We start from the raw sequence: 26,900 nt of genomic DNA, 5'->3' as shown, positions 1-26,900 counted from the left end.
TAATTTAGTAAACCTGCATAATTTGGGTAAACCATACCTGCTCTTCGTCACTGAAATTATTAACAATGTTTGTTTATTTCAGTATGAATATGCACTGAGACAGCTGTATGCCTTGGTCAACGTTTGTGAAGGTGGATACCCTATAGACAGGTAATGAGTTCCCAGATACACTGTGGTTAGAAAAGCAGAAATTAATAGGCAGATGAAGCGTGACAAAGCTTCTCACTTGTTCTGGTCTGTTGACTATTTTGGCAGTAAAATTATGACTAAAGGTATGAATGCTAATTTTGTAAAGCACATCATCATTAGTTCCCTCCCACTCATGATGATCCAGTTCCCAGAAACCCTTTAATTTCCTTGTTGAAGACCCTCGGGGGAAATTATAGCCAGTTGGAGGATCCCACTGCACTGCATAACACAAAATAGCATGACCAGTGTGTCTTGCAGGACAGGGGTGTTGCCCTGAGGCTCCTGTATGATCTTACACTGAAGTAGGGTTGGGAACTGCTGTATTTTCTCCTCTGCCCCCTCGGCTGCTGGCTCAGAACACCACAGCACTGCTGGGTTCTGGTGCAGAAAGGGAATATGGCCCTAGGGCCTTAAACTGTGAGCATGTGGTAGGAAAGCAGGGAAATAATGGTCCAGGCTGATCCTTAGGGTGATGTAGCAGGGGCAAGGGAAGCATGGTGTTGAAATTCTGTCCTGGGAGTTGGTGGTAGAGGATGGGATTCCAGCTTGTGAGTCATGCGAGAGGAAGAAAAGGGAAAGAGGAAAGCAAAGGGGTAGGGGTGGGAGGCTGGACTGGTAGTTTAGGAGTGTGCACATGCAACCCAGAAGAAAAAGCACTGCTGCCCCCACTCCTGGTGGCATCCTGCTACAGTCAGTTTGGCAAATAGTTTTGAGAGCAGAGCACATGAAGAGTTTCTTATTATTATTGTTCTCTGTTGCAGAATACGCCTGGCCATGGATCAAGTGTGCCTTGGGTATTGATGGAAACAACAATCCTTAGTATAACCCTTACTACAAGTGATAACTTTTCATAACTGTAGTAACCCAGACTTTCCATGCATGCCAACATGAAGGGTCAGCCACTCTACTGGAACTGTGCTGGGAGCCCAGGCTCCTGACCGTGAGCAACGCAGCCAGCGTTCTCCCCTGCACCCCCGCCTGCCGACAGCCCGCTGGTTGGACACGGGCGTTTTGGCAAACACCTGGAGCTTTCAAGATGGATGGTTTGTTTCAAAGCACAATGCTCTTAAGAATCTCTGGATGAACACTACAAGCCACCTATACCTATCAGTGATTGTGAAATCTATGCTAAATTTAAACATTAAGTCATTAATCCTGAAAAAAATTTTTACACTATTGCTATTAGCTTTTTACCAAAAGTTAACGAATTCCATTACAGTGACTAATTTGCGGATTGGTTGAAGAGTGAAGAAACCAAAGCTTGTTCTTTAAGCTTTAACTCCTTAACAGTTTAAAGAAATGAGTTGCATTTAAGAACTATCAGATGTGAACAGCGCAGTTAAACTGTGAACAGTAACAGTCTTTGTGGGTAGAAAGCACTGTTTCCCAAAGAAAAAACCAAATATCTAATGCTGTAAATCTAGCACTAGTATGCTATAATTACATGTATATATACATAAACCTGTGGGAAGTCATAGAGTACGGCAACTGCCTGTGAATAAAAATAAAGTTGACAGTTTAATCAGCCTACAGGGCAATACAGTGTAACACGTCTTGTGTCTTGAAGATGAACAAGAGCTAATGAATTTTATGACATTGCATTAAAAGGTTATTTATCCCCCTAAGCCTTTTATGAAACGGGTCATCTCAAAAAATAAAAACCCCAAAACAAAACAACCAACCAAAAAATCCAAAACCAAAACCCCAAAAATAAAAGCACAAAATCGCATTCGAAGGCACCACTCCTTAGAGGTGACTCAGTAAATGACAAGCAGGGGAACAAATTAGAGGTTATGAGGTGATTTAAAATAGCTTCAGGTTGCTCATACCTTTTGACATGTAGGGACCGGGCAGAGAGGTACTTCGGGATTCTTTCCAGAGTATGTTGGAATATGCAAAATTACCTCATCTCCGTGGGAAGAGAAAGCATTGGAGAAAAGTAAGGCAACGTCTGCAGGATGGAGGGAGTTCTGCCTCGCTCCACTCAGAGGAGAGGGGCTGTAGGGTTCTAACTGAAATTACATTGTATTAAAGAATTGAGGCAGATAAAGGCAGGAGCATTAGTGCTTTCAGCTCTCTGCTGAGGGAGCGAATGAGAGAAACGCCCAGAGAACATCTACTGTCAAGATGGATGGGATAAGGTAAAAACTATGTGGAACTTGGCTTTACTGAGTTAAGAAATGAAATTTTACACCTTGGGAGTTGTTGAAAGTTCAGATACTTGATGCTTTTCAGTTGCTTCTTGTTTCTGTTCAGCTGTAAAGCTAGTTTTTTTTAAAGCAGAAATCTAAAAATAAGTCAGTATGAAATTCTTGTGTGCCCAAGTGTGCTGCAGGTGTTCCCCCAATGGCAGAGGGAGGGCTGGCCACTCAGGACAGCTTTCAGGCAGCCGGGCTGCTGTCACGGAAGAGTGTACCAAGAGCCCTCAATCACTGTGCAAGAACAGGGAAAATGACTCCTTCAGAGCCCTGTTTTAATATATACATTAAATATGCTAAGTTTTACACATTTCTGCTTTTAGAATTGTTCTCTGCCCTAGAAACCTAGCCTGCTTCTCAGGCACTTAGCATCATCAGTTCATAGTTCTAACAATGTTCTTCACCCCTTAAAAATACTCATTTTTCTTCTGAAATATTCAGAAGAGGCTTTTGGTCTTTTGGATTTTCATCTCTAGAAGCAGAGGGGAAATAAAGTCCTCCTTCTCTTTCTCCTGAAATGAAGGAGAGGGGCAATCTGAAGATGTCAATACACCCACAATCCCATCTGAGATGTAGCTGGTTCTTAGCCATGCCCCACAAAAAGCATTAACGGGCTATTGAATTTCCAGTTTGTATCCAGAGACTCCTTTCCTTTGCAGTCACTCGGGGAACAGCGCTGCAGAAGAAAAAAACCCAACAACCTTCACCTGCACTGATCAATGCATTTGTTTTAAGGCCTCCAAATAGCACCACGAAGGCACAATTCTGCAGCAGGCTGCTTGTTTTGAGATGCCAACAGAAACATTTTAGGATTGTGCAAGGTCAGTCTTACGCCAGAGCATCTTGCGGTGTATTGGGCAAGGGCAGACAGGCTCACTGCTCCTGCAGGCACGCAGCTGCCGTTCCTAGAACTCCGGGCTGTGGGGATGACTGGTGCAAAATACAGAAAAATGTCAGGTTCCTGGCAAATTATCACCAGGCAGAATGGGGCAAAGCTGAGGCTGTGTTATTTACATAAAACCTTCCCTAAGCAGAATAGGTGTGTTTATCCGTAACCCCTGGGAAGAGTGCCACCCGCAGCAGCCAGGTCTTCCTGTCCTCTTCTTCCTTATTGTTAGAAATGGAGCTCCAGGCCCTTTTCCCAGCTGTTCTCTGCCAAATGTGCCCGGTGTTTCCACCCAACATCCTGCTGCGCGCAGCAGCTCACCACCGGTCCTTTGAGATGGCCCGGAGGGACAGAAGGCATCATCAGCCTCCATGGTACACTGTATGCTGACTGTTTCTAATGCAAATAATCTAAATAATGCAAATTTACCCGGATGCAGTTTTGCTTGGAGAGCGTGTAACCGCCCTCCCATCTCTACTAGCGATAAGGCAGAAGGTAGTTTGCCTAGAGCTGGAGATAATGGACTCCTTTAGAGATTTTGCTAAGTTGTGGTATTTTAGCTCTCTCCAAACCAAGCTGCATCTTCTCTCAGCAGGACAGCTTACAGCAAGGATGGAGGAGCAGCACAGGGAAAGGAACCTGAAGTCCTGACCTAGCAGCATTTCGTGCTGAGAGTTCAGGCAGCTCTGACTCCTTCCCAGGGGCACGAGACCCCAAAAGAGACCGGAGAAAGCAGAAATATTACAGCTTTGTAATCCCATGCATGAGAATGGGCAGAGCTGGCCAGTGTCCAACAGTTGCAACACTCATCCAAGGGGGGGACTCTGGTGGAACCGGCAGGGCCTCTGCACCAGCTGGACAGGAGGAAAACGTTTTTCACAGTGCAATGGGTTGAAAGGCTGGAACAGGGCCCTGGTCTGCAGGGTCTCCAACCCCAGAGACCTGCAGCACTGAAAGGAGTCAGCCCTGCTTTGAGCAGGGCTTGGACCAGCCGCCTCCAGGGCTGCCTGCCAGCCTCAATCACTCCCCAGGCCTGTGGAAAAAAGCCATTCTTGTGCTGGGTTTCAAAGTACAGTTGGTGACTGATACATGATGATGTCCAAAAGCTCTTGAAGTCAGCAGGAATACTGACTGCCTTTGATTTCAATGTTTTTTATTTTAGGTTATACCTGACCTGGCAGTGTAATTACTTCAGCAAATTATTGACAGATCCCATCAGTGGGTGCAAAGTGGCATTAAACCAGCTCTGTGCACCAAGTGGCCACTCGGGCTTTTTGTTTTTTCTTTGCAGAAGTTGCCAGGTTCAGGAGGTCTCATTCTTCCCCTCTCTCACGCTAGGATCCTTTCCTTGTGAGCACGTGAGTGTTGCACAACGTTTCTCAGTAAACGGGTGTTTGAGGAGGTCTTGGCAGGATTGCACAACCCTACTTGGTCAAAGTCTCCTGAAACACTCTTGTCTGGTGATGGGGCATGTGAGAGCCAGAGCATGAGTCAGGGCGTGACCATCTTGACTAACCAGGAGAGGCCACCAATCGCCAAACTGAACTTCCTCCTTGCCTTGGCTGCAGGATAAGGAAACCCCATGGCAAAAATGGATGAAATCCCATGGAGCATTTAAAACCGCCCATTTCGTTTCCCTATTTGATTTTTTTTTCCTCATCACCTGAAATGGCAGATACCAGCCCAAGGCAGCTGTGGGTGGGCCCTGGAGGAGCGCCTGTGTCCCAGAGATGTATGTTGAGCAATGTGACTGAAGAGGCCAGGTGCCCTGGAGCCCCTGAGAAAGCCCTGCTCTGAACTGAGCCCCAGCAGAGGGAATTCTTTCCAGGCAGCTCGCCACCAGGCACGGGAACTGGCATTACTGCCAATAATCTCTCTGCCTTCAGGAGAGCCATGGCAACCTTTGCAAATCAAATCAGAGCTTTGCAGTTGTTATGCCAGAGGAAAATGTTGCATATACAGTTTGAGAGGCTCTGTAAGAGCCCACAGAAATTCAGCTGGTACTCCACGCATTTTGAAAACTGGGGCCTGCGGGTCTGATTTTTGGGAGTAGGCTTTGGCAGCTTTTAGTCTGACCTTGTTTGGATTGCAGTGGTTTAGCGCTATCACGGTTTCCATGTGTCCCACTGAACAGCCATTCAATCTGCAGTTCCTCTTGCCCTGAGGTCCAGCTGCTGACTCAGACGTCCCAGGACACTGTGAGGGGACGGAGCCATTCACTTCATCAATCTGTTGCTTGTCCCTGGCCAGTGCAAAGTCCAGTTGCTTTCTGGAAATACCCAGCAGAAGATCAGTCCTAGCTTCCTTCCTTGCATGTTTCTACTTTAGCCTTATCCTCATCAGATTACTGTAGGCTCATTAACTGTAAATGTTATAGTATAAAGATAACCTGATCAGGCCAAGGACTTTGGCAGACATACGCATCTTTGCTCCTGGGGCTTAAAATAACTTGCAGCAGCCACAGCAGAACTAAGCTGCTGGTGAGACACCCCACCCCATCTCTGGGTCTGGTACTGGGGACCCCCAGTCCTGCTGTATGTGGACCCCGTGCAGTGTGATACCTATATCAGGTGGTGGTATACATCGTATGCATATATCAAGGTGGGTACATGGCTTGCAGTCCTACCAAGGAGGGTGAGAAGACCAGTGGGAGGTGGGCCAGAGAGCTAGTTTTGACCTTGTTTTGGTGGGAAAGGGAGGTGAGAAGCAGGTGGAGGGTGTCTCCTTTGGGTGGGTGCAAAATGGAGGATCTAGGAGGGCGGGGGTGTGTGTTAGGTCTGAGAAAAAAGGAAGGTTCATAATTGATGTTGCCCAGAGGTTGGACCCTCCTGCTGCACAGCCCCAGGGATGACAAACAAGATCGTCCTCAGTATGGCCAACATGGAGCAGATCAGCCCTCAGGACATAAGGATACCAGTGATGAGACCAATGGTGGAAACAGGATAGCCATCAGCACATCACATCCAGGGCAGGGTGGCAGAAGGGCGAGAGCGGATGTCCTTGCAGGAGCCTGGACACGGGGAAGCTGCTCTTGGGGCAGTGAGGCCATCAGCTCTGGGACCGTGGGGGCTCCCTGAGGGCACATCCCATGTCTACAGTGGGGACCACCGGCGATAGCCCAATCCTAGTCAGCAGGCACCTCCCTGGGGATGGAGGTGGGTAGATCAGTACTGGAAACCCACATCTCAGGTGACGGCATCCTGAGTGCCACCCTGAGAGCAGCCTGGGCTCCCAGCAGGAGCACACTGCCCTGCAAGAGGCTAATGGCAGCGCAAGGAGGGGGTTCTGCTCCGCCATCCTGGGTCTGCTGCCCAGCAGCAAGGCAGAGGTGCTGACGGCTGCATATGAGCAGAAATAACCATGAATTTGGACTCAGCACTGTGCCAGTGTCACATGCTGCAAGCTCTGCACATGATGTCCTCAAAACCAAGACTGCTGTTATTCACTGTTCCTCATTCTTGGTTGCTTTCCCTCCTAAGAAGATGCGTACGCAGCCCATGCTGGTGGAGACAGCACTGGTTTGCTCTCTGTGTGCAGGTTTGGCCAGGCCACGCTGCAGCTGTGGCACGTAGACACAGACATTTCAAGCCCCAGGGACTGAGAGAATGACCAGCTACACACAATATCGTTTTGCCTTTGGAGGTTCAGAAGTAAGACAGGGACCTTGGGCAACTTGGCCCAATGTGTCACAATTATTTTTTGACCGTGAATAGCTGGAAACAATAGCAGCTTTGAGCAAAACCTGCAGTAAAACATCCATTCTTTCTAATCGGAGCTTTGCTAGGCCTGATCTCCAGTTTGTGTGGCTGCAGTGGAGCTTGCTTGCCTCCTGCATACAGCCAATCCAGTCTCATGTGTTCATAGTGGGAATCTTGCTGGAATGAAGGCACCAGGAAGACATGGATCTGTCTTGAAATTAAGGCTCACGCTTCCATTATCCAGTCCTGAAAAACTGTTTTCAAATTTTGTGAAAAGCTTTTTTGCATTGGTTCAGTCTGTTCTGTGGGAATTTAGTTTTGCAGGGAAATTTGATTCTGCAATGACTGAATGAGAAAAGGCACAGGTAGAATGGAGAATTAGCAAGTTCTGTCTGCAACAGCCTGAATTTATTAAAGTAATAATCTGGTGGAACTTGTAGACACGAAAACACTAGAGAAAGTGACATCCAGGTAAAAAGGGACAGGTATTTAATTCTAGCTCTTTTTGACTTTCAAATTATTAAATTCTTTACAAATGCTTATTTTAAAATAATCGCACCATATCACACATGGAAATAAATATACAATTAACCAGACACTATCATACAACCAATGTGACTAAAACTGCTGTACATGTAAAACTGATGGTGAAGACTTTCAGTCTTTAAGAAAAAAACATTGATGAAAACACTACCTGATTTCAGTGACAAATAGGCAGCAGAAAATGTATTCTTAGTGAATACACAGGATCATTGTGTATGGTCTGGAACTACATGGATTTCAAAGGCAATGTCATGTTGTAGACAGCAAGACAGAGATGGAATGGTGGCAGCCCTATGCCACTGAGTTCACTGGGTGAACATATACTGTAAGGCATAAACACAGTCTTATCTTCAAACAGATTGAGGTGTGTGCAGACCTTTCACAGGCCTTGTGCACAGAGGTGATTCACACCTGCCATAATTTATTATGGAGTAAATGTCCACTTTTCTGCAAGATCTCTGGATTTTTCTCCACTGTCCGCTTACATTCTGTGATGTCGGCTGGTTGCCAGCAGGAGGTTCTGACGTTTGATACTTCAAGTTTTCCAGAGTGGGAATGTTCTCCTGAATGCTCCTTTTATTTCTGCAAATGAACTCTGCTGAGAAATGCCCTGAATTCAGACAGCATCCAAATTAGCACATCTGCCTTATGTCAAAGGCCATTCTCCAGAGACCTTCTGAGCTCTGCAGATACCAGAGTATCTCATGAGATAAACTATCCAGCTCTTCCAAGATGACAGCAAATACAACAACATAGCAGCAGAGCCCTTAGGGAAAATCTGACTCTTTGACAGTTGGAACTGGTGGGGTTTTATGCTCGATTGGTTTATAAATAAAATGGAAATCTTTCTTGGTTTCACTCTTCAGCAGGGAGGCTTTGATGTGGTGAGGAAGGGCATCTTTGTCCAGCTGAAGCCACTGGTCATCAACATAAACAAAGAGTCCATAGTCCTTGGGATGGGAGACTTCAAACTTTTCGGCACACTGCTGGCTCAGCTGCTCAGCCGTGGTGTCGCTCCGGGAAGCAAGTGTCCTTGACTGAGCACCGATTTCCAGAAAGCAGATAGAGATGAAATCCTGTAGAGAATCATGAGGATAGATCTGGCAGTTAACACAGTGACTTAGGACTGAAGAAGGTAGAATTCAGCCCCAGAGCTCCAAAACCTTCTCAGATGATCTCCAATCATTCTCCAGTGCCCTAGTTATTCTATCCTTGCTTCCCTCAGATGAACAAGCTCTGAATCAGCACATACTTAAACTAACAAACACTTAACCAAATAATTAGCCCTGTAAAGACACACAAGTGAAAGCTTATTTCTGATTTGGTGAATATCCTTAGTGAGCAGTTCTGCAACTGTTCTTTCTCCCACCTTTCTATAGCTCCTGAAGAAATAGGAAGCAAAGAAGTAACAGACCGGAATAACAAGCCAAAAACCTCAGCAATCTGGCCTGAAAACCACCTGTCTCACAAAAACAGGAAATGGCTGGCAGTGCAGTGACCATTGTAATTCCACCGCCACCCAAACAGCACCTTAACAGTGTGTCATCCAAACTTCTTTCCATCAGTAAGGAAACAGAAGAAGAAGTTATGCTGAGGAGGTTGATTTACTTGTATCCTGTTCCAGGCAGTAACGACCACTGGGATGACTTCAGTCTTGCCAAACTCATGAGGAACAGAATCTAGAGAGCTTTTGGCCAGAGTGGAACCTGCGTGTTTAATTTTTATCTGTGAACTTCAAAAAAATTCCCCACCATTTTGGTCATAAAATACTCAGATTCTCCAGCAGAAGTGAGATCTGGCAAATATGTGGAGTAGGGGTTTCCAAACTGCATTTATGGATTACCACTGCAGATGATTAAGGCAGCCAGAAGGGTGTGCAGGCTGAACACATCAGCAAGCTGTTTACCTCTGTCAGGATGGGTTTGCATGTCTCTGATATTACCCCTCATTCAAAGGAATGGAAATCTGTCCTTATGCTGATTGAGGTGGTGGGAATCTTCTGGAGAAATGTGGCTTTTGCTTGCTCAGCTATTCTCCTCCATGTTAGGTACTTGCTATGAGCTACTGCCAGAGCAGCACTCGGGGCTGGATGGATATTTGATGTAAACCCATCCACCACTCACAAGTTCTGAGATCATCAGGCACTGTTCTGAATGCAATATGAGAAATATATTCAGCTCCATGCTTTCGTAGGGCTATGTGGACTGTGTCTTCCCCCTCAGGAGACTTCCCTCCTGGGCATTCACAATTTTCAGTTTTGCAATGCAAAGGCTTTGCAGAACCTGAAATGTGGCCTTTGCTGCCTCCCTGTGGGTGACGATTTGATCACAGGACACGGGGCTGGCAGGGCATGCTGACTGCCTGGTCCTGCAATCAGCCTCACCATGGCTGGAGGCCCAGAGCACCCATCCCTCCTGTGACCCTCTCCCATGGGTGCACGAGGAGTTCTTTACTGAGCCATACACAGCATGGGCTTCAAAGCTGGCCAGATGTTGTTGGGTCTTCCCCCTGCTGGACAGGAGAAGCAAAGCTGGCCAGATGTTGTTGGGTATTCCCCCTGCTGGACAGGAGAAGCCAGGCTCTGGAAGATGCTTGTCTGACTGGCTCTTGGGATGTCTCAAGTCCTCCTACAGCTTTATACACCCAAGAACTGCCCCTGAGTCGCCTGCTCACATCTCCTCAGCTTAGCACAGGACTTCCCCAGGCCCTAAGGACATGGAGAATAGGGCTCTCTTCCTCCCCACTGCAGCTCTCCACATGTGAAGACTCCTAGTATACCTCTTCTGAGAATGATCAACAAAACCTCACTGTCATATTTAAAATTATAACATTATGAGGGTACTTCAAGATTTTTAAATGCATTTAGTAGCACTTCAAATGATGTGGGTTCATTTTGTTTTAAAATAATTATCATATTAAAAATTAGAAAGTATAGAGAGAGCATGTTCATCTTCCAGGCTTTTTCCCTGGAAAGCAATGCCAGCTACCTGCACTGATGAGCGGGAAGCCCGGGCCTTGTTCAGCGTCCTCCGTCGTTCCCAGCGGTGAATGGAGTCCTGCACCTCCACACTCAGCTGCCGTGTGACAGTGATTTTGTCGTAGTTCTTGATATGCTCCAGGGCTCCATAGGTGGTTGTTAAATAATAGGAGCCTGCAAAGGGAGAAGGTCTTGTATGAACATCACAGCAGCATGGGCCATTCATTTCCACATCCATCCTGCCAGCTTGTACCCGTGCAGTGGCAGCTGACACCCCCACTGTCTGAGCCTCGCTGCTGATGTTAACCCAAGAGAAATGAGACCTAATGACCACAGTGTCCTCCTTCTGCTTCACAATGTTGTCACTGTCCAGACTGCTGAGGCTGTAGATACCCTAAAGGGAAACACGGACTGAAGGTAAACCACTACAAAAGTAGCTTTCACAAACCAACCCAAAACAATGCCTTTGAGCACAGATGGTTTATTCTTTGGGGCATGGCCACCTTTCTGTTGTGTTTAACAGGGCCAGCGCAACAGGTCTGTAATTTGGGCTCCTGCACAGTCCCCATAATGCAAGGGAATAGTAACAATTGTAGTGTACTCTGTAGGAAAAGTACAAGGCCTGGATTCAGCCCCTCCAACTCTAGCTACATTGCTGGAACGTCTAGAGCCCGGGTCCCCTGTGGGCTCAGCACCAGTGAAGGATGTCTCAGATCTACAAGGACAAGTTGCCCTCCACTCCTTCCATCTCTGTTGAGTAGACAGGGAGCCCAGCTATTTGGCTGAGAGTAATTCCTGGGCTGTTTAGAGTTGTGGGATAAATCTTGGTAAAAGCAGAGAAACAGGGGATAAAGCAGTAAAAGCACACACACAGTCCTTTTCCCTCAGAAACTCCCTGACTGCTGCGGTCTTGGCTGTGGCAGGTAATAAATAACCAACTGCAGTAGCCAGGGAAGCAGCTGGACCACGATAAGAACAGGCTTCATCAACAGAGGTGAAGATAAGCCCTGATAAGAGGACAGAATTGAATATGAGGAAGTTGCTGCTTTGGTTGTGGGGCAACCCTGTGTCAGGGCATGGCCCCAGCGCCGGGTTAATTAAAAGTCCTCATTTCCCCAGGTGCCTCCAGAGCTCAGCTCAGCTGAGAAGCAAGAGGCTGGAGCCAGGGTCTCCTCCAAAAAGAGGGAAGGAGTCAGTCCCCAGAGCCGCCCCAGCAGCAGCAGGGATGGGGACAGGTCCCCTGGGCCTCCAGGCAGCATCATGCCTGACCTGAAGTGGAGTAAGGAGCCAGGCTTTGGACCCATGGGCCCACCGCCCCAGCCCCTGTGCGATCCCCTCACCGGGGTGCCAGGAAGACTGACAGAAATAAAAATTGCCTATCAATCAGCTGGGTGGAGCTCCCTGTTTTTAAGTTTTATAATAATTGCAGTTGCCTCTAGATGGCACTTCCACATCACCAAAACCTCACACAAGCCACTAACCCTTAGACTGGTGAGTTCCCCGGTAGTTGTGGCTGGTTGTGTTATGTGGTGGCTAAGACAGCGTTTTATTTAAGAACAGTATTTTTAGAGCACTACTAAAGTTTGGTGTAGTAGAGGACAGACAAAGACAAGACACTGCTATTTGACTTTCCATAGTCAGGTGCATCCAATGAGGACTGTCCCATAACTACGCAGGTCTGCATACACCAAGAACACACTCTCGTTCTTTACTGTCTCCCACAAAGTGCTGCTAAGAACAGGCTAACAAGCCTGCAAGTGGCAGTTTTTCCCCTCTTAAATATAGTTACTACCTCCCTCATCTGTCATTCAGTATTTCTCCTGCTCTGGTCGAGTCAGATGTGCCTGTGACGGGACCCATGACCTGGTGTATCCCTTCCCTCAGAAGCTAGGGAGGAAGATCTCCCAGTACCCCGTGACAGGAATTCATTACATCCTTTTTAAGAATTAATTTTTCTTCCACTATCCAGTATCTTCATTTCCACACTGTCATTTCCCATCATCTGTCCTTCCCTTTGCCCCAGTAATCAACATTAATGTTGTTATAAAATTCATTCAAACTAAATTTTTAATTTGGAGGCCAGATTTAATTGATTTTATATATTGACCTGACATAATTTCACAGTTTTCTCACTTCTGCTTTCCTTTTTTTTCCTTTTATTTCTATTCGTGAGTCACCTTTTATCATTTGACTTTGAAAGGCCTAACTTAAGTTCATTTTTGCTAGTTCCCATTTCAGCCCTTGGCTTCATGATCTCAGAGCTATCTTCCCTGAAATGTTATTTTTTTTCCATTCCCTCTATCTGCAATTATTCCCAGTCTCCTTTCTGAAGTGGTTATTCAGCCAGTTTGATCTAGAAGTTTCTCACGAAATTTTGACTGGAGTATACATTTCAGAGAGTCTTGGCATTTTTGACTGAAGAGAACTTCCAGCTGGCTTTGCCCTCAATAGCCTGAGCTCCCCAACCCAAGTGACTTCAGTAACCAGTCTGGTAGTGTGCCCTTTTGAAATGAAGAACCTGTGGGCAGCGTCGTCACCAAAACCAGCTTAGTTATGTCAGCAAAATGCTCTGCTTAGGACAACATTTTTTTCTGCTAACAGTTCTTTTCAGCAGGAAAATTAGCCTGTGCAGAAACCCCTTACTTATATGATTGTGTTGCTACTGCTCATGCTGTTAGTAATTACTTCTGCCTACCTCTGCACTGTGCTGGGATGACACGCTTTTAGCTACAGACTTACACCTCCATTTTAATATAAATAAAATTAGTATGCTGTTGTTCATCCAGGACTCCTTTCTAGAACTTCAGTACTTACCAAAGAAATATTCTAAAATAACTCCTATTTTATTGGTTTAGTAACTACTTGGTGAAAAATGATCCATGTTCCTAATTCAGAGTGCGTAACCCTGTCACTGTTAGTAGCATTTGCTTCCCAAGCTATATTTAAGAAACTAAAGGCCCACAGTCCCCTGGGGTATTTATTCCTTTAATAGCAGAAGTCTATATTCACATGCAAACCCAACATTCCTCTCTAACCCAACTTTCTTTTCTATGATACTCAGCCAGAGAACATTGTCAAAGGGGTCACTCAAATTTAAGAGTAGAGTGACCATAAGGATGATGTATGGCCCCAGGCATACAGTGCAGTTTCAGAAAGGGGCTCTTTTCTCATTGGAATAAATAAAAGTATCTGCACAATGGATTGCAGCAGCAGTTTAATTTTAGGCGAAGACCTTTTAACATTTCAGCTTTTGGGCCAAGGAACACTAGATGTCTCTGTTTAGGTTACTAAACTAATCCAGCAACTCTGGTCTCATTTATGCTGGGCCCTTGCCTTTCGACCTGGTATCTAAGGGCACTGCACTGCTAAAAACAGTTGAAGTGTTTGACAACAGTTATAGAGTCTCAGATTTGAAAAGCCTGGCCAAAACTTATCCACAATGCCCAGCCAGAGTCTTCCTGCCCCACTTTCACAAACACTGAAGCAAGGCAAATAGTGATTTCCAAAGTGAATATCCCAGGAGCAAACACTGTACTGTACCTTCCCCAAGCTGCAGAGCAGGGTCCATGAGCTCCATCATATACTCCACATTCAGAAGGACTTCAGTCAAGTTGCTGCGGGCCAGCACATACATGAGCACAGGGAGGAAGTCATCTGCGCCGTACAGCTTCCCTGAGCAAAGAGAAACACAGAGTGGTCCCAATAAACTCTCCACAAAGACACGTTCCCAGACAACAGCGACAGCTTGTCACCCAGCATGTCCTTTGCAGACTTTAGCTTACATTACTTGAAGAGTTAAAGCCTGAAAGCACCAGCAAAGAAAAATGCTGAAAAAGGGAAAGTTAGTTCACTTTAAAAGTAAGTAAATTTGCTTCAAGCCCAAAATATGAGTGTGAAGGTTTTTAGTGAGTACCATTTCTGCCATTCTTTATTAACTGGAGAAAGAGAAGCTTAAAATTCATGGATAACAGATAAATGACAATCCTTGAAGAGTGCAAAGTCTGCCAGCTCGGTCCTCTGATTTGACACTGCCATCGAGACTGCAGTTCAGGTTTGCAGTATTAGCAGCAAAGCTGTCTACATGTGTTAGGGATATTTATTCTCATAGGTTCACTCTATGTGTGGGACTAAAGAGCAGAAAACAGAATTTGAGACAGTGGTTTTTAGGACTGAGGACTTCCGCGTTTATGTTCCTTCAGTAGGCAAAACATTGCACTACATGTTCCTAATTGAAACAGTCTCCCAAGAGCTAGGATCTAAGAGGAAGCATCTTTCCAGCTATGGTGTCTAGCTAAGAAAACAAAAAGCCTTTCACATTGTATTTAGACTAGTTTTTGGATTTGGTGTGCAGCAGGTGCTACAAGAACATATCCTCATGGGCTCAAGATTTCCTGTGCTTAAAATATTCATATCAACTAAGTAAACAAAGTAATCTTATAGGTAATCTGTATGAGCTCTTTGAGATCTCTGAGGACAAAAAAGCATACATGTTAAGCCATCATTATAAATAATTACTACTTAGAATACAAACTCAAGCTTTGCTGCATAAACCACAAAGAACACAAGGATAGCTTTTCTTATTTGAAAGATGCTTTCGCTTTCTACCATGTCATAAATCCATGACAGACAACTCATAATAACAAGTTGCTTAATAGGCCTATCTTCCCAACATTCAGAGTTGACCATTCCTCTTAGCCTAAGCCCATATTGTTTTCTTTCTGAATGTCCTCCTTCAGACCACAGGCAGTTTTCTTCACCTGAGCACTTGGATGTGTAGACTTCACGGGCCATGTGTGCCTCACTTGAGAACCATTTTCCTCACCTCAAATAATAAAAGCTACCCTTGACGTAGCTTCAGTGAAATTATGCCCTAGCCATTTTTGGCCCGTAGTCCACATGCCCTTCCATGATAGGGAATAAATTCCTATTTTTCAAATGTTCCCACTGACTTATTTCAAATCTTTGCCATGAGTCACCTTTCCTTTTTTGTCATTCATAGCTGACGCAGATTCTCCACTGGCAAAGGAAGATATTCTTCTGAAGCCTCAAATAAACATGAGATTGGCCTCTGATTAAAATAAAAATTGTGGCTTTAAAATAAACCCAGTAATATATCTAGTTAACAGAGAGTTGATCCAGTTAAAACAAAGTGTTGGAGCATGAGAAATTGTCAGGGCTGTAATTCAGTCTGTTTCTAACAGTCTCCACATGCCACATATAGACGATCTATCTAATGAAATCTAGATTAACGCTTTCAATTCTGTTTGCTTTATTACGGCTGCCTTTAGTTAAATGACGCAGCCCTAGGTCTTCAACCCAACTATAAAAGGACTGTATTGTTTCATTAACATCTGGATGGACATTTTGTTTGTCTGTTGTTGCCTTGGCTTATGTCTCTGTGAAAGCTTCAGCTCTGTGAAGTGAAGAATTCATTACTGTCATATATATTACCATGTCTCTGTGAAAGCTTCAGCTCTGTGAAGCGAAGAATTCATTACTGTCATATATATTAATACAACCAGCTTAGTATTACAGCTATTTAATATTATCTAGCAAAAAAAAAAATAAATGACACAATAGAGATGTAAAAATATAGCAGAAAAACTGCAGAGAAAAAGCCTATTCTCCTTTCAACCTGAGTAACCAGATGTCAATAGAGTTAGTTCTGTATAAAACTGGTGTATAGGAAGATGAAGTACCAAAGAGTTTGCTAGGCTCATTTTTTTCCCTTCTTTAAAAACTTTTTCTTTGTGATGTAGGAGTTACTGACCAGTAGCATGGATTGGGTGCTTCTGATTACCTGAAGGCCAAGGGATTTACAGTGCAACACCAATAGCAGACTTTTCTCTTCCCTGCTACTTCTTTTTCATGACCAATCTCTATTGTGTCTGCTAGGGCACCAAGAAAGTTTCTTACTCACAACATGAATTCCTATCCACTGGAAAAAAAATGCTGGCTTTTTTAAAAATAAAATGTCACTGAAAGAGATCACTAGCCAGCCAACAGACTGACCTGCCAATGCAGAGTGGAAATAGCAACTTGGAACTAAACAATTCCATATCCCTAGCCATCAATTTCTAGTGTCAACTGAAATGAAAGTTAGAGGACACTTTTCAAGAACTCCTACAGAATCTATATCTTTTTATTGGCTGAGAAGCAGGCACTGGGTCAATTACTTTTCATTGCTGCCTATCTCATTTCTATAAGCTGATTTAGCTGCTCTGCCCACCAGGCCTCATTATAAACCTTTCTCAACTTTAAGATTTCATAGAAATATTATTGGACTCCCAGCTGTTTATGTGGCTTAAATACAAAAATCTGATGTGCAGTTTCTTTTTGATTAATAAACTCAGGGTAGGGATGTCTGACTGCAATAATGAAAAGAGTTATCATTCTCCATATGTTGTATGCTCATAACCTGCATAAATTACTCGACATCATTTTAATCCACTTGTGGGAATATGAGGCCCACGTCTGTACCTAAAGCTGAAGTCAGCAGGAGCTGTAGGTGTCAACAAAAGAAAAGCAAAGCCAATTATCAAGGATCTAGCTCTGACTCCATGTGCTGCCACAAACTTTCAGTGCTGCCTAGGGCAGTTCAGGCATATATTGTGCCTATACACCTATAGCCAGCAGACCAAGTATGGCCCTGAGACGCCCTGTGTCTCAGTCTGCCCATGGGGATAACAGGTGCTGTCAGGTGTATGTCTGGAAGCAGGAGGCACAAAGATACATGAAACAATGCCTGTAAACCAAGACACCCGTGTGGTAGGTGCTGCTCAGTGTCCTGCAACCCACATGCCCCGTGCCATGAAAGGCAGCGGGGCACTAACCAGAGTCCACCTGGGGGCTGCAGCAGGGATGTTCTGCTCAGGCTGCTGCCTCCTCAGCTCCACTTTCCATCTGGGCCAGAGCCAAGCTCCCAGACCTGCTTGTCTAGCTCCATCCATGGTCTCTCACAGAGGGGTATGTTTGCAGCTGACAGAGTTCAATCTAAGCTCTGCCCCTGCCAGTGGTCTCAGTGTCACTGGGACTGAGCTTGCCTGTTCAAGGTGGTGTTGCCCTACTCCAGATACAACTTGCTTGCTTTATTTCCTCCTCTTCTCTGCAGGATCAGGAAACATTTATTTCATAAATATCTATAAGAAGCTTAAAATAAGCCTTCTCTTCTGCCACAAACTCATCCTATTATGTTTATAGCAAAGCAAATACAACGTCAGCTCCTGGCTGGCATGCACCTCTTGAATAGAATGGGTATTAATTAAATACATGATTTAAAGCAACTGGAATTCTGCCCAAGCCTCCATAAAGAAATTACAGCCTATTTTAACACGTTCATGCATTTCTTTTCCTTCCCTGTATATTCTGACAACCAGCAGACAGTGATGATGCTCTGCACCATGCTCTCATATTTTACAAACACTGGCATGATGTCTAGCAGCAGGTCTTCAGGAAATATGAATTTTAGCCTCAGTTTATAGCTGGGAAACCTGAAGTACAGAAAGGTTGACTGAGATTATTTCAAGATCATAAGAAAAAATTGTGACCATCCTTCCACTCACTAGCATTTTTCTCTCTCTTGTCTATCCTATACTACTTCAGCAAGGTTCAATTTATGGTCTAGTTGAATTAAGAGAGCTAATTCATGCAGACAGCATGAATCCATTTCAAACACATGTTTTACAGATCAGAGGAATTCAATCCCCTTGAAAAATTTGCATGGCTCTTTAATTTAAATGTAGAAATCGCGCTAGCCAGAAAAAAGATATAATATCTAGTCCGTCAGCCTTCATTAATAGTAATTTAAATACAGATATCCTCTTCCTAAAGATAAAGCAAACAGTTATATATAGCTTTATTTTCCTTCTCAAAAGTGAGATGTGATAATGAGCAGTGCGGTGGGATTTCTCTGATTTAGTTTTAGGAGCTTCTAGCATCAGTTCTAAACTGGCTGCTGAGGTATTTGAGGCGACTTTCACTTTCACAAGCTCAGTTATACCACTGAAGGCACATTGCTTCCTGTCCACACCTTTGTCAACTGCAGAGCCATTTAGGAATGCAGCTGTATGTAGCGGATGACAAACTTCATCCTAAAAGCTAAGGAAGAGAAAGATGCCAATGTCATATAGATCCTATTTATGGTCCTTTTCGTCCTATCTTTTTCTTTTTCCAAAAGCAGACTACAATTAGCCATGCAAAACTATCCAACAGAACTCATTAAATCAGATGTTTTAGGGCCAGTCACCTAGGCAGCTCCGTCACCAGTACAGAACTGGTTTTGAACTATACATTCATGCTCTATGTGCAGTTCAAAGATACTCCAAAAATGAAGCTTGTCGCAGTAAGAAAATTGTTCCTCTGTTCAATCTTCTTGAATCTCCTTAGTAAGCAGTCTCCCCATCTTTCAAGCTTCTAACTTAAGCTTTAGAGCCTTTCCATGCCTGATCTTCCCTGCTTATGACTGACCAAGCTTGGCCTGTTTGTCCCACACAGTATTTCTTTATGAACCAGTGCCTACCATTCCTCTATTTTTGCTTTTCCATTAGTTCTCTTCTACAGAATGGCAGCCCCCAGCTAGCACAAGGCTGGGAGCTTGAGGCTCACCATTGCCAGTACACACACACATATTGCAGATTTGCATCTCATTCATCACTCCACAAGTGTCATTTGTGCTTTTGACAGAGTGAAAAGCAGGGAGTCTTATTGTACTCCTACCACACAATATGCCTTTGACATTTTGTCTGAGTAAAGGTATTTCGGAAAGATAAATAATAAGCCATTTTTTCTACATAAGATTACAGTGCTTCTATACAAATCAGCTCTGCACCCAGCTCTCTCTGTGGGTATCGCGAATGCCTTCCAAATATGGGAGCAGTCAGAGATTTGGGAGCTTACAGCTCCCTGAGAGTCCTGCCTCTTACTTTTTCTAGTGCACAGAGGAAGAAATACCAGCCAGTTTGTGAGGGGTGAGGTGGCTTTCCAAACTCTTCTTTTTCTACTCGTTTAATGCATATTATTCTTACTAACTACTCCTAGTATTTTTAGCAGACAGGTTACATATTTTTAGATTGTAGCTTACATTCTTGGAGGCATATGTTGCTGTGATTTAAGTTTGCACAGAACTTGGAAAAGCTCAGTGAGACATTGCAATGCTACCTTAATTGTCCCTTTGGGGAGGATTCACTCACTAATACCACTGCCTACACTGTACATATGAACATCTGAACCAGTACCCATAAACTCCTTTCCTAGCCAGTGATGAACTAACCAATATCATCAGTGGAGTTTGTCATGAGTCATCTCACCCTAAAGCACACATCTACATTGAGCCAGGTGAATCAACTGAACTCCACCAACTAAGTCCCTGTTGTCTATAATGAGAAGCTAGACATGCTACCCATCTGTGACCAGCTACAGCTAGATGTAGCTGCAGATGAGTCCAACTTCAATATACATCTGTGTCTTGTAGTTGTACTCAGAGGTCTGTTGGGAGAAAGGTGTATTGACAAAGATCATGAACTTGCTTTCCTGATTCCTTGTGATGAATCACATCCATAAGCTGATTGCCTTAAACTTGAGGGAGAAATATTAGTTTAAACCAAACGAGGATCCAACCCACTCAGTTCATAGTCTAAGTATCGGGGGTTCAACCACAGCCAATTTTTCAGGCAGATTTTGTCATGTACTATGAATTGCAAATAAACTAGAGAATTCCTCCTTTCTTAAAATGGCCTGATATATACGGAGTCAGTCAAGGATCACTTAAAAGCTCCATGATTCTTTCAGCAGTACAAAGATGGGCACTACCACAGGCATAGATGTTCCTGAGTAAGCCTATCCCTAGTTTTAAAGAAAACTTGGTACCTGTCGGGACACCCTGGCCAAACCTGGACTGCTGTACATGAATCTCAAAATGTTATAAAACGGGTCTGAAAACAAATATGTGTGGTTGATTTGGTATTTACACTTTGCTTTGAGATATGAAACCATATTCTCAGGTCAGCTTGTCCTACAGTCAGCCTAAAGTGGGGCTGGCCTGATCTACCAAATTGCAAATTAAACCAGACAATGTAAGTAGTTATCACGTATATATGATATAGATACATAACAGATGATTTTTCTGACAGAGGTAGGCTGATTTTAGCCTTGTGACAGAGGGAATGATTAGCTTTGTGTTTCACCTGCTCTGATCTTGGAAGAGGAGAGAACTCTCTAATTCAGCAGTGAGTAAAAGGAGCTAAAAGAAAACCAGCCTGTTGCACAGGAAGCCGAGCATGGCCTCTGCTCTTCCTGTGCAAAGAGCACCGCGCTGCCTCAGGGCTGGATGAAAAAGCAAAAGGGGCCCTGGGCCGCCGCTCTGGGGACAGGCAGAGAGCAGGAGGAGAATTCCTACATGCTGAAATCTGGTTTGAGCAGCCCGCAGAGCGCTCTCCTGCCCACCACCAGCTAGGAATTCCCTGTCAGAAAAACACTTCCGTTTGCTGAATGTTTGTCTTTCCAGGTAGAAAAATCAAAGTGATCTGGGGCCAGTTCATGCTGCTGAAAAGGTTCCACACATTTCACTTCTAAGTGGGCCTACAAGGTGTTTCACTCAATTTCTCTCTGAGTCCATGGTCTTCTGGGAGTTAGACTATAGCTTTCTCCTCCCCTTAAACTCTTTCTTGTGGTCTGAATTCATTGTGGTACATTCCCTTAAATCCAGGCCAGTTTCCTTCTGGCCAGGCCCTGATATGCATCACTGATCATATATTCTGGAGCAGGAGCTGGACACACAGGGGTGAAGTCAGCTTCCGACCTACACCCCCTTGCAGCAGTGCTCAACATGAGAAGACAGCTGAGCTGGCCGAAATAAAGCGCTTTGGTTAGCAAAGCAAACCACAATGAAATTCTCTGATTTCACGAGTGCCAATCTTTTAAAACATGCAGGGTTTTTTTGAATTATTTCCCTGACTCCTAATTTCTGTCACATAAAATTACACAACGGCATTTCCTGCAACAGAGAAATTCCAGCCCTGAGTAAACTGAGATATGACAGACATGTAAAGTACCACCAGAATTGGAAGGAGACTGTGTCTCCTGTGTGGGTTTTAATGAGGCGTGCAAGTCTTTGATCTATACCAAATTTAATCTCAAACTTAACACAACTGTTTTAACAAAGTTACAGCAAATTCCCCTACATGTTTCCAAATCTTCTCATCATAGAATCATAGAATGGTTTAGGTTGGAAGGGACCTTAAAGATCATGGCCAGGGACACCTCCCACTAGAGCAGGCTGCTCAAAGCCCCATCCAGCCTGGCCTTGAACACCTCCCAGGCATGGGGCATCCACAACATCCCTAGGCAACCTATGTCAATGTCTCACCACTCTCATAGTGAAAAATTTCAGTTTGATATTGAATCTAAATCTAGCTTCTTCCAGTTTGAAACCATTAGCCCTTGTCCTATCTCTACATGCCCTTATAAAAAGGGCATTTCTCCCTTCAGAAAGCTGCTATAAGGTATCCCCAGAGCCTTCTCTTGTCCAGGATGAACAACCCCAACTCTCTCAGTCCTGAAGACAGTCAGAGGTCCTATCCACACTGCAGCTTAGGCTCAGCCCTGGGGTGGCTTCTTGCTCTGCTGATAATGTGTCTAGACTGGTCATTGACCTTTGATGCATCCCCCTGTTGAAGGGATGACCCTGAGGTGAGGCTCAGAAGGGACACAACAATTCCTGTATAAGTGCTCCAAAGCCATTGCCAGTATAAAATAAAGCAGAACAGCTAAAAGTACCTTTGGAGACTGTAAGATCTTGAACAACCACAGGTTGCAAATTAATATCTGGCTTCTCTCCAAATTTATGCATGGCTGGTCATCAGCTCACCAGTACACAAATAAAGCTTTTAAACTGGCAAGGCAGATTCCTGAAGGAAGGGGCTTCCTGGTCTGTCGCAAAAGTGCATCCTATCTGCAGGCCAAGGGCTTGATGTGTGTGTTTAGTGGTTGGCCTGAGGCCCAAGTTATAATTATACTCAGAGCACATACTTCCTCACACCAAAGAAGTGTAGTAGTGGCTTTTGGAATTTACTGGATCATCAGGAATTAGTCACAAACAGTACTAGCATTCTGCATCTCCCCATCAATTCAGGCAAAACTTTGTAAAGGCCAAATCAAGACACTTTTCCCAAAGATCCATTCCTAGAATTTACCACTAAGCTGCTATAAGCTGGGAAAGAACTCTGAGGATTTATGGAGAGCTGTGCGAGTACCTGTGCAAAAAGCACATTACCCACAAAACATTCACAGACCTCTGGTTTTTTTTGAGTTATGGAACTTAAAGTTAGCCAGGTAAACTCTTATACTTGTTAGTAGTGCAGAGAACTTTACAGTCTATTCTGAATTAGAACTAACCAGCCTATTCTGAATACAACCTGTGGACAGCTGATACCAAACACACTGACCACCACTGTTACCTCCAATCTGAATATTACCACTGTAGTCATAAACCCTGTTCCATTGATACATGAAGAAGGACCAGTGAGGGACACCATTGAAGTAGGAGTGCTGTACCTGGGTTTCCCTGAGACATGGAGTCATAGATGAGTTTGCAGGACTTCAGCAAGATGGCAATCTTCTTTTCTGGGGAGTAGGCCTTGTGCATGGTTGTGAACTTGTGAAGGATCTTTTCCAGCACAACAGTTTCAGGCACACTGGTCGTGATGCCTAGGTCAGTGGTAGTTGTGTTTTGTATCACCAGTTGGTTCTCTTTCAGCTGCTGTAAAGATCCGTCTTCATTGTGGATTTCTTTTAAGTAAGAATCAATGGCTTCTTTTAAAGGTTTTAGGACACATTTGTACAAAGCTGTCTCAGCAATCAATTCTGCATAGAGAAGGGAGAACACAAAAGTATGTGATAAATAATCAATGTGGTAGTACAGGTGCAAGTACAACTCTTAAGAAAGCATGTGGTTGGTTATTCATGCACTACTGCATAGCTGTGAGCAGGAAACAGAAATTTCACTCCAGAAAGTAAAAGTTTCATTACCAACAGCCTCCAGAAGTCCTGGATAGGCTTCAGATAAACATCAGTGTGTGGTCTCTGCCACTGGAGCCGTAGGAGAGCTCCTGCTTCCAGCAGCCCCTGCTGTCTTTGCCTGACTCCAGGCTGACCAGCATGGCACTGTCAGGCAGCAGGAAAGCCAACTCTGGGAGGAGGTGAGACCCCCTCAAAGGGGGTCTTCTTTTCACAGCCCTGCCCTTACAGATTTCCAGGTGGGATTCATCTCATGGCCCTTCTGACACCTCCTTCTGACCTGTTTGAGATATTCACTTTGGGACAAAATCAATTGCTTCCTTAAAGCACCCCTTTCTCCACAGTGACTGAAAAGGAGCTGTAGCCACCAGCTCAGAGGCAGAGAAGTACATGTGGTCAGAAGTTTCTCACCCTTACTGCTCAAGTAACTTTAACTTACTGATACGTAAGCCATCTCTTGCACCACCTGTGGATGAGGAAATAGTCTGTGTGGGTTGAGCATTAAAGGAAGCATGAAAGACTGTGAGAAAGTCTGTCGTCTGACTCCTGGAAACCAGAGGCAGAGCTAGAGGGACTGCAAGGGATCCTCTTGTCACCCCTGCACTGAGGCAAAAAGGTCACTGGCAAAAGAGTTCATCCTCTCAGTCAGTGAGGATCGAAACAGAGGGCAGTAACATTTATGTATACAAAATGCAAGTGTTTTAAAGAATCCAGAGAATCAGTCAGCCTGAAGCAGGACAAACTCAAGTGGTAAATTTTCCATGGTGGGAATCCCTGCCCTCCCCAGGAGAAGACGGGCTCCCCCCAGGCTGACTGGGCTGCATCATCCTGTCCAGGAACTGCCAGTGAACAGGGCTAGATGTAACCAGGCGTGTCTGTGTGAAGGTGGGGGATCCTTGCACACATGCAGCTCTGCCAAGCAGAACAAGGACACTTCTTCTTTCTGCCTCCTCTCTGCCTTCCCTAATCAAGATTCAAGACAGAGGTCTCTGTGCTGACACCCTCCCTCTGCCTCGGGGACAAAAATTGCAGGTGTTACATGAGGTGCACAAAAAGCGGAACTGTAGTTCCCTTCTCCTGGCTATGACAAGGGGCTGGCAGCAGGTCTGTTCTGATGGGGACACTGCAGGATCATGTGAAGCCTTTGCTGGACAAAAAAGAAGCCACCAGGGCCTGCTGAGAGTGACAGCTGAGCGTCTCTGGGTCCTGGCTCACCACTTAGCTGGGTCCCACCTAATACTGGAGCTGCAGGATCTCCCAGAATCCCTGGTCACCTATGTGGTTGGCCATGTTCTGTGTTGGGGGTCTTCCAGTTCCCACCTTAAGCCAACTAGGGAATCAAATAAACAGCTCTGCATTGGTTCTCAGGTCTTCAGGAAACAGTTTTAAGTCAAAAGAGTGTGTGAGTGCATGCATGCATGCTTTTTCTGGCTGTAAGGCTTTGACTGGGCTAAAAAATCCTATAGCTCCTTGTATGTTCCCTCCTGAATGTACATTAAACAGGCCAGTCCATTTCCTAGCAAGGAGGGAAGTAGCACATTACTGCCTCACTGAATATTGAATGAGAAGCGACAAAACACCCCTGAACAGCCAAAATTACTATTTTTCCTCCCCAAAGGCAAACTATGTCTGTGGCAAAGGGAGGTGAATGCTGCATTTTGGAGCCAGCAGTGGTCTAACAGCAGGCAGGTCTTCTGCACCTCTGAGGAGCACACAGCAGGATCAAATGGTTCTTCCAACCTGCCGCTCAAAATCACCATAGTCCTGTCCCTCCTTGTGAGTCAGTGACTGACCCCTCATCTGGCTGCCACATGCAGGGAGTTCTCCATCCTCACTGCAGAGCGTGGGGCAGAGGACGTGGAAGGCCGTAGGGAACACAGCTGTGCAGGGGGAAGTTGGCCTTTTGTGTTTCCAGTGAACACAGCTCTGTGTGTGCATGCCTATGTGCACACATATACAGACACACTCATATTTGTATGTGTGTATATGCATATAAACATACATATGTGTCTCTCTCACACACATAAGCACACATCTCTTCCCCTTGAACTCTTCCCTATAAAACATTCACAATAGGATTTTCCCCCTCATTGCTCCCCCAGTATTTAGAGCTGCTGCTCCAATTGTTTGCAACCACAGAGTAAATTTCAATTCGCACCCCTCAGCTTTTAGGAGATGGTTTACAGTTCTGTAAAGCAGAACCTGTGTCTGCATAATCCTGTCTCCCTCCTCACCTTCCCAAATCCTGCCCAAGGGTGAGTAAAGCACAGTCACCTACCTAACTGTTCCTCAGTGTAGGAGGCTGCGTCTATCAGAGATTTCAGCTCAGTGCTCTGCACTAAGTAACTCTTCAGCTGTGTCATCATCATCCGGATTTCTTGTAGCATCTCTGTGCTAGAGCTCTGCCTTGCCATCATCTCTAAACTGTACACTCTGTAGTCCTGCACCAGGTTGCCGAAGTATGAATCCTTGTCCTGTGCCAGCTCCACTATCTTCTTCTGCAGCTTCCTGTCACTAGACAGAAAGACTGTGAAGACGTTGGACAAGCTCACAAAGGATAGCCTGTTCTTGGCTTTGCCCAAGATCATGGAGCGTGTCTTTTTACCGGATGAACTACTCAGCATCTCCAGGTCATCCTCTGTGCTGCTGGTGGAGTATGAATCTGGCTCGGATGCTGACGCCTGAGCCATGGCGCTGCTTCCTGGGCTTTCCAGGGAGGAGTGCGAGCCTTTCAGTTCAGCTGAGCTGATGGACTTGTGGCCATGTCCTTGTTCAGTCTTGGTGTGTGCACAAGTGGCACCACCTGCCACTGTAGGTGAGCTGCTCTTGCACGAAGCCAGCGCCGTGACCGTCTCTGTCACTGTTTGCTTTGACTGGTAGGAGCTGGGGGTCCTTGGTACCTGGGAAAGCCTCTTCCTTCTCGGTGGTGGGATAGGAGGTGACTTTTCTTTCTCAGTGGCATTGCTTTGTATCTCAGGCATGTCCTCCTTCTTCTCTGCAGGTTCAGGCTTTGTCTCCTGAAACTGTGATACAGCCATTTCAGGAACCTTCCCAGGCATTTCTACAGCCTTTTTGGACAGCGACCTTTTCTCTTTGCTCTCTGTACATGCGTCTCGTTTTTCTTCTGTCTGTTCCCCTTTCAGTGTTTCACAACTTCTAGGCTTACCCACACAGCTCTCCTCTGAGGTCCTCTCACACAGCCGCCTCCGTGGAGGCACAGAGGGCTGGGAGCCCTTCTTGGGGCTCACTGCCGAGGGCTCATTGCCCGAGCAGCTCTGCTTCCTTTCTTTTTCTTTATTGTCACCGCCCTCAATTTTCATTTCCTTGATGTTCTTTCCTAGTGGCTGAAGAGGTGGCTTGTTTTCTTCACAGGCAGTCATAGGATCCCGCAGGAGCTT

At 45.1% G+C, this 26,900-nt stretch overlaps 2 protein-coding genes across 4 annotated transcripts in view; one reads left to right on the top strand and one right to left on the bottom strand.

Annotated features, from left to right (window-relative positions):
* Nucleotides 1–1,737, top strand: part of LGMN (legumain) — a 35,179-nt gene extending 33,442 nt beyond the window's left edge. For all 3 annotated transcript variants that reach the window (XM_014957687.1, XM_014957684.1, XM_014957685.1), the window contains exons 13-14: nt 83–150; nt 951–1,737. In XM_014957687.1, the coding sequence (XP_014813173.1) occupies nt 83–150; nt 951–990 (108 nt within the window). In that variant the 3' untranslated portion in view covers nt 991–1,737. The remainder of the gene's footprint in view (nt 1–82; nt 151–950) is intronic.
* Nucleotides 1,738–7,357: 5,620 nt separating this feature from the next.
* RIN3 (Ras and Rab interactor 3) overlaps nt 7,358–26,900 on the bottom strand; it is a 66,281-nt gene continuing 46,738 nt past the window's right edge. The window contains 5 exon segments of the mRNA XM_014957400.1: nt 7,358–8,590; nt 10,502–10,665; nt 14,032–14,163; nt 23,041–23,349; nt 25,781–26,900. The exon segment at nt 25,781–26,900 is cut by the window's right edge and continues 11 nt beyond it. Of these exon segments, the coding sequence (XP_014812886.1) occupies nt 8,282–8,590; nt 10,502–10,665; nt 14,032–14,163; nt 23,041–23,349; nt 25,781–26,900 (2,034 nt within the window). The 3' untranslated portion in view covers nt 7,358–8,281.

The sequence above is a fragment of the Calidris pugnax genome, unplaced genomic scaffold (assembly GCF_001431845.1).
Source record: "Calidris pugnax isolate Ruff unplaced genomic scaffold, ASM143184v1 scaffold211, whole genome shotgun sequence".
In the NCBI taxonomy this organism is placed as follows: Eukaryota; Metazoa; Chordata; class Aves; order Charadriiformes; family Scolopacidae; genus Calidris; species Calidris pugnax.
Note: the sequence above shows the minus strand (reverse complement) of the source record. Positions and strands in the feature narration are given on the sequence as shown.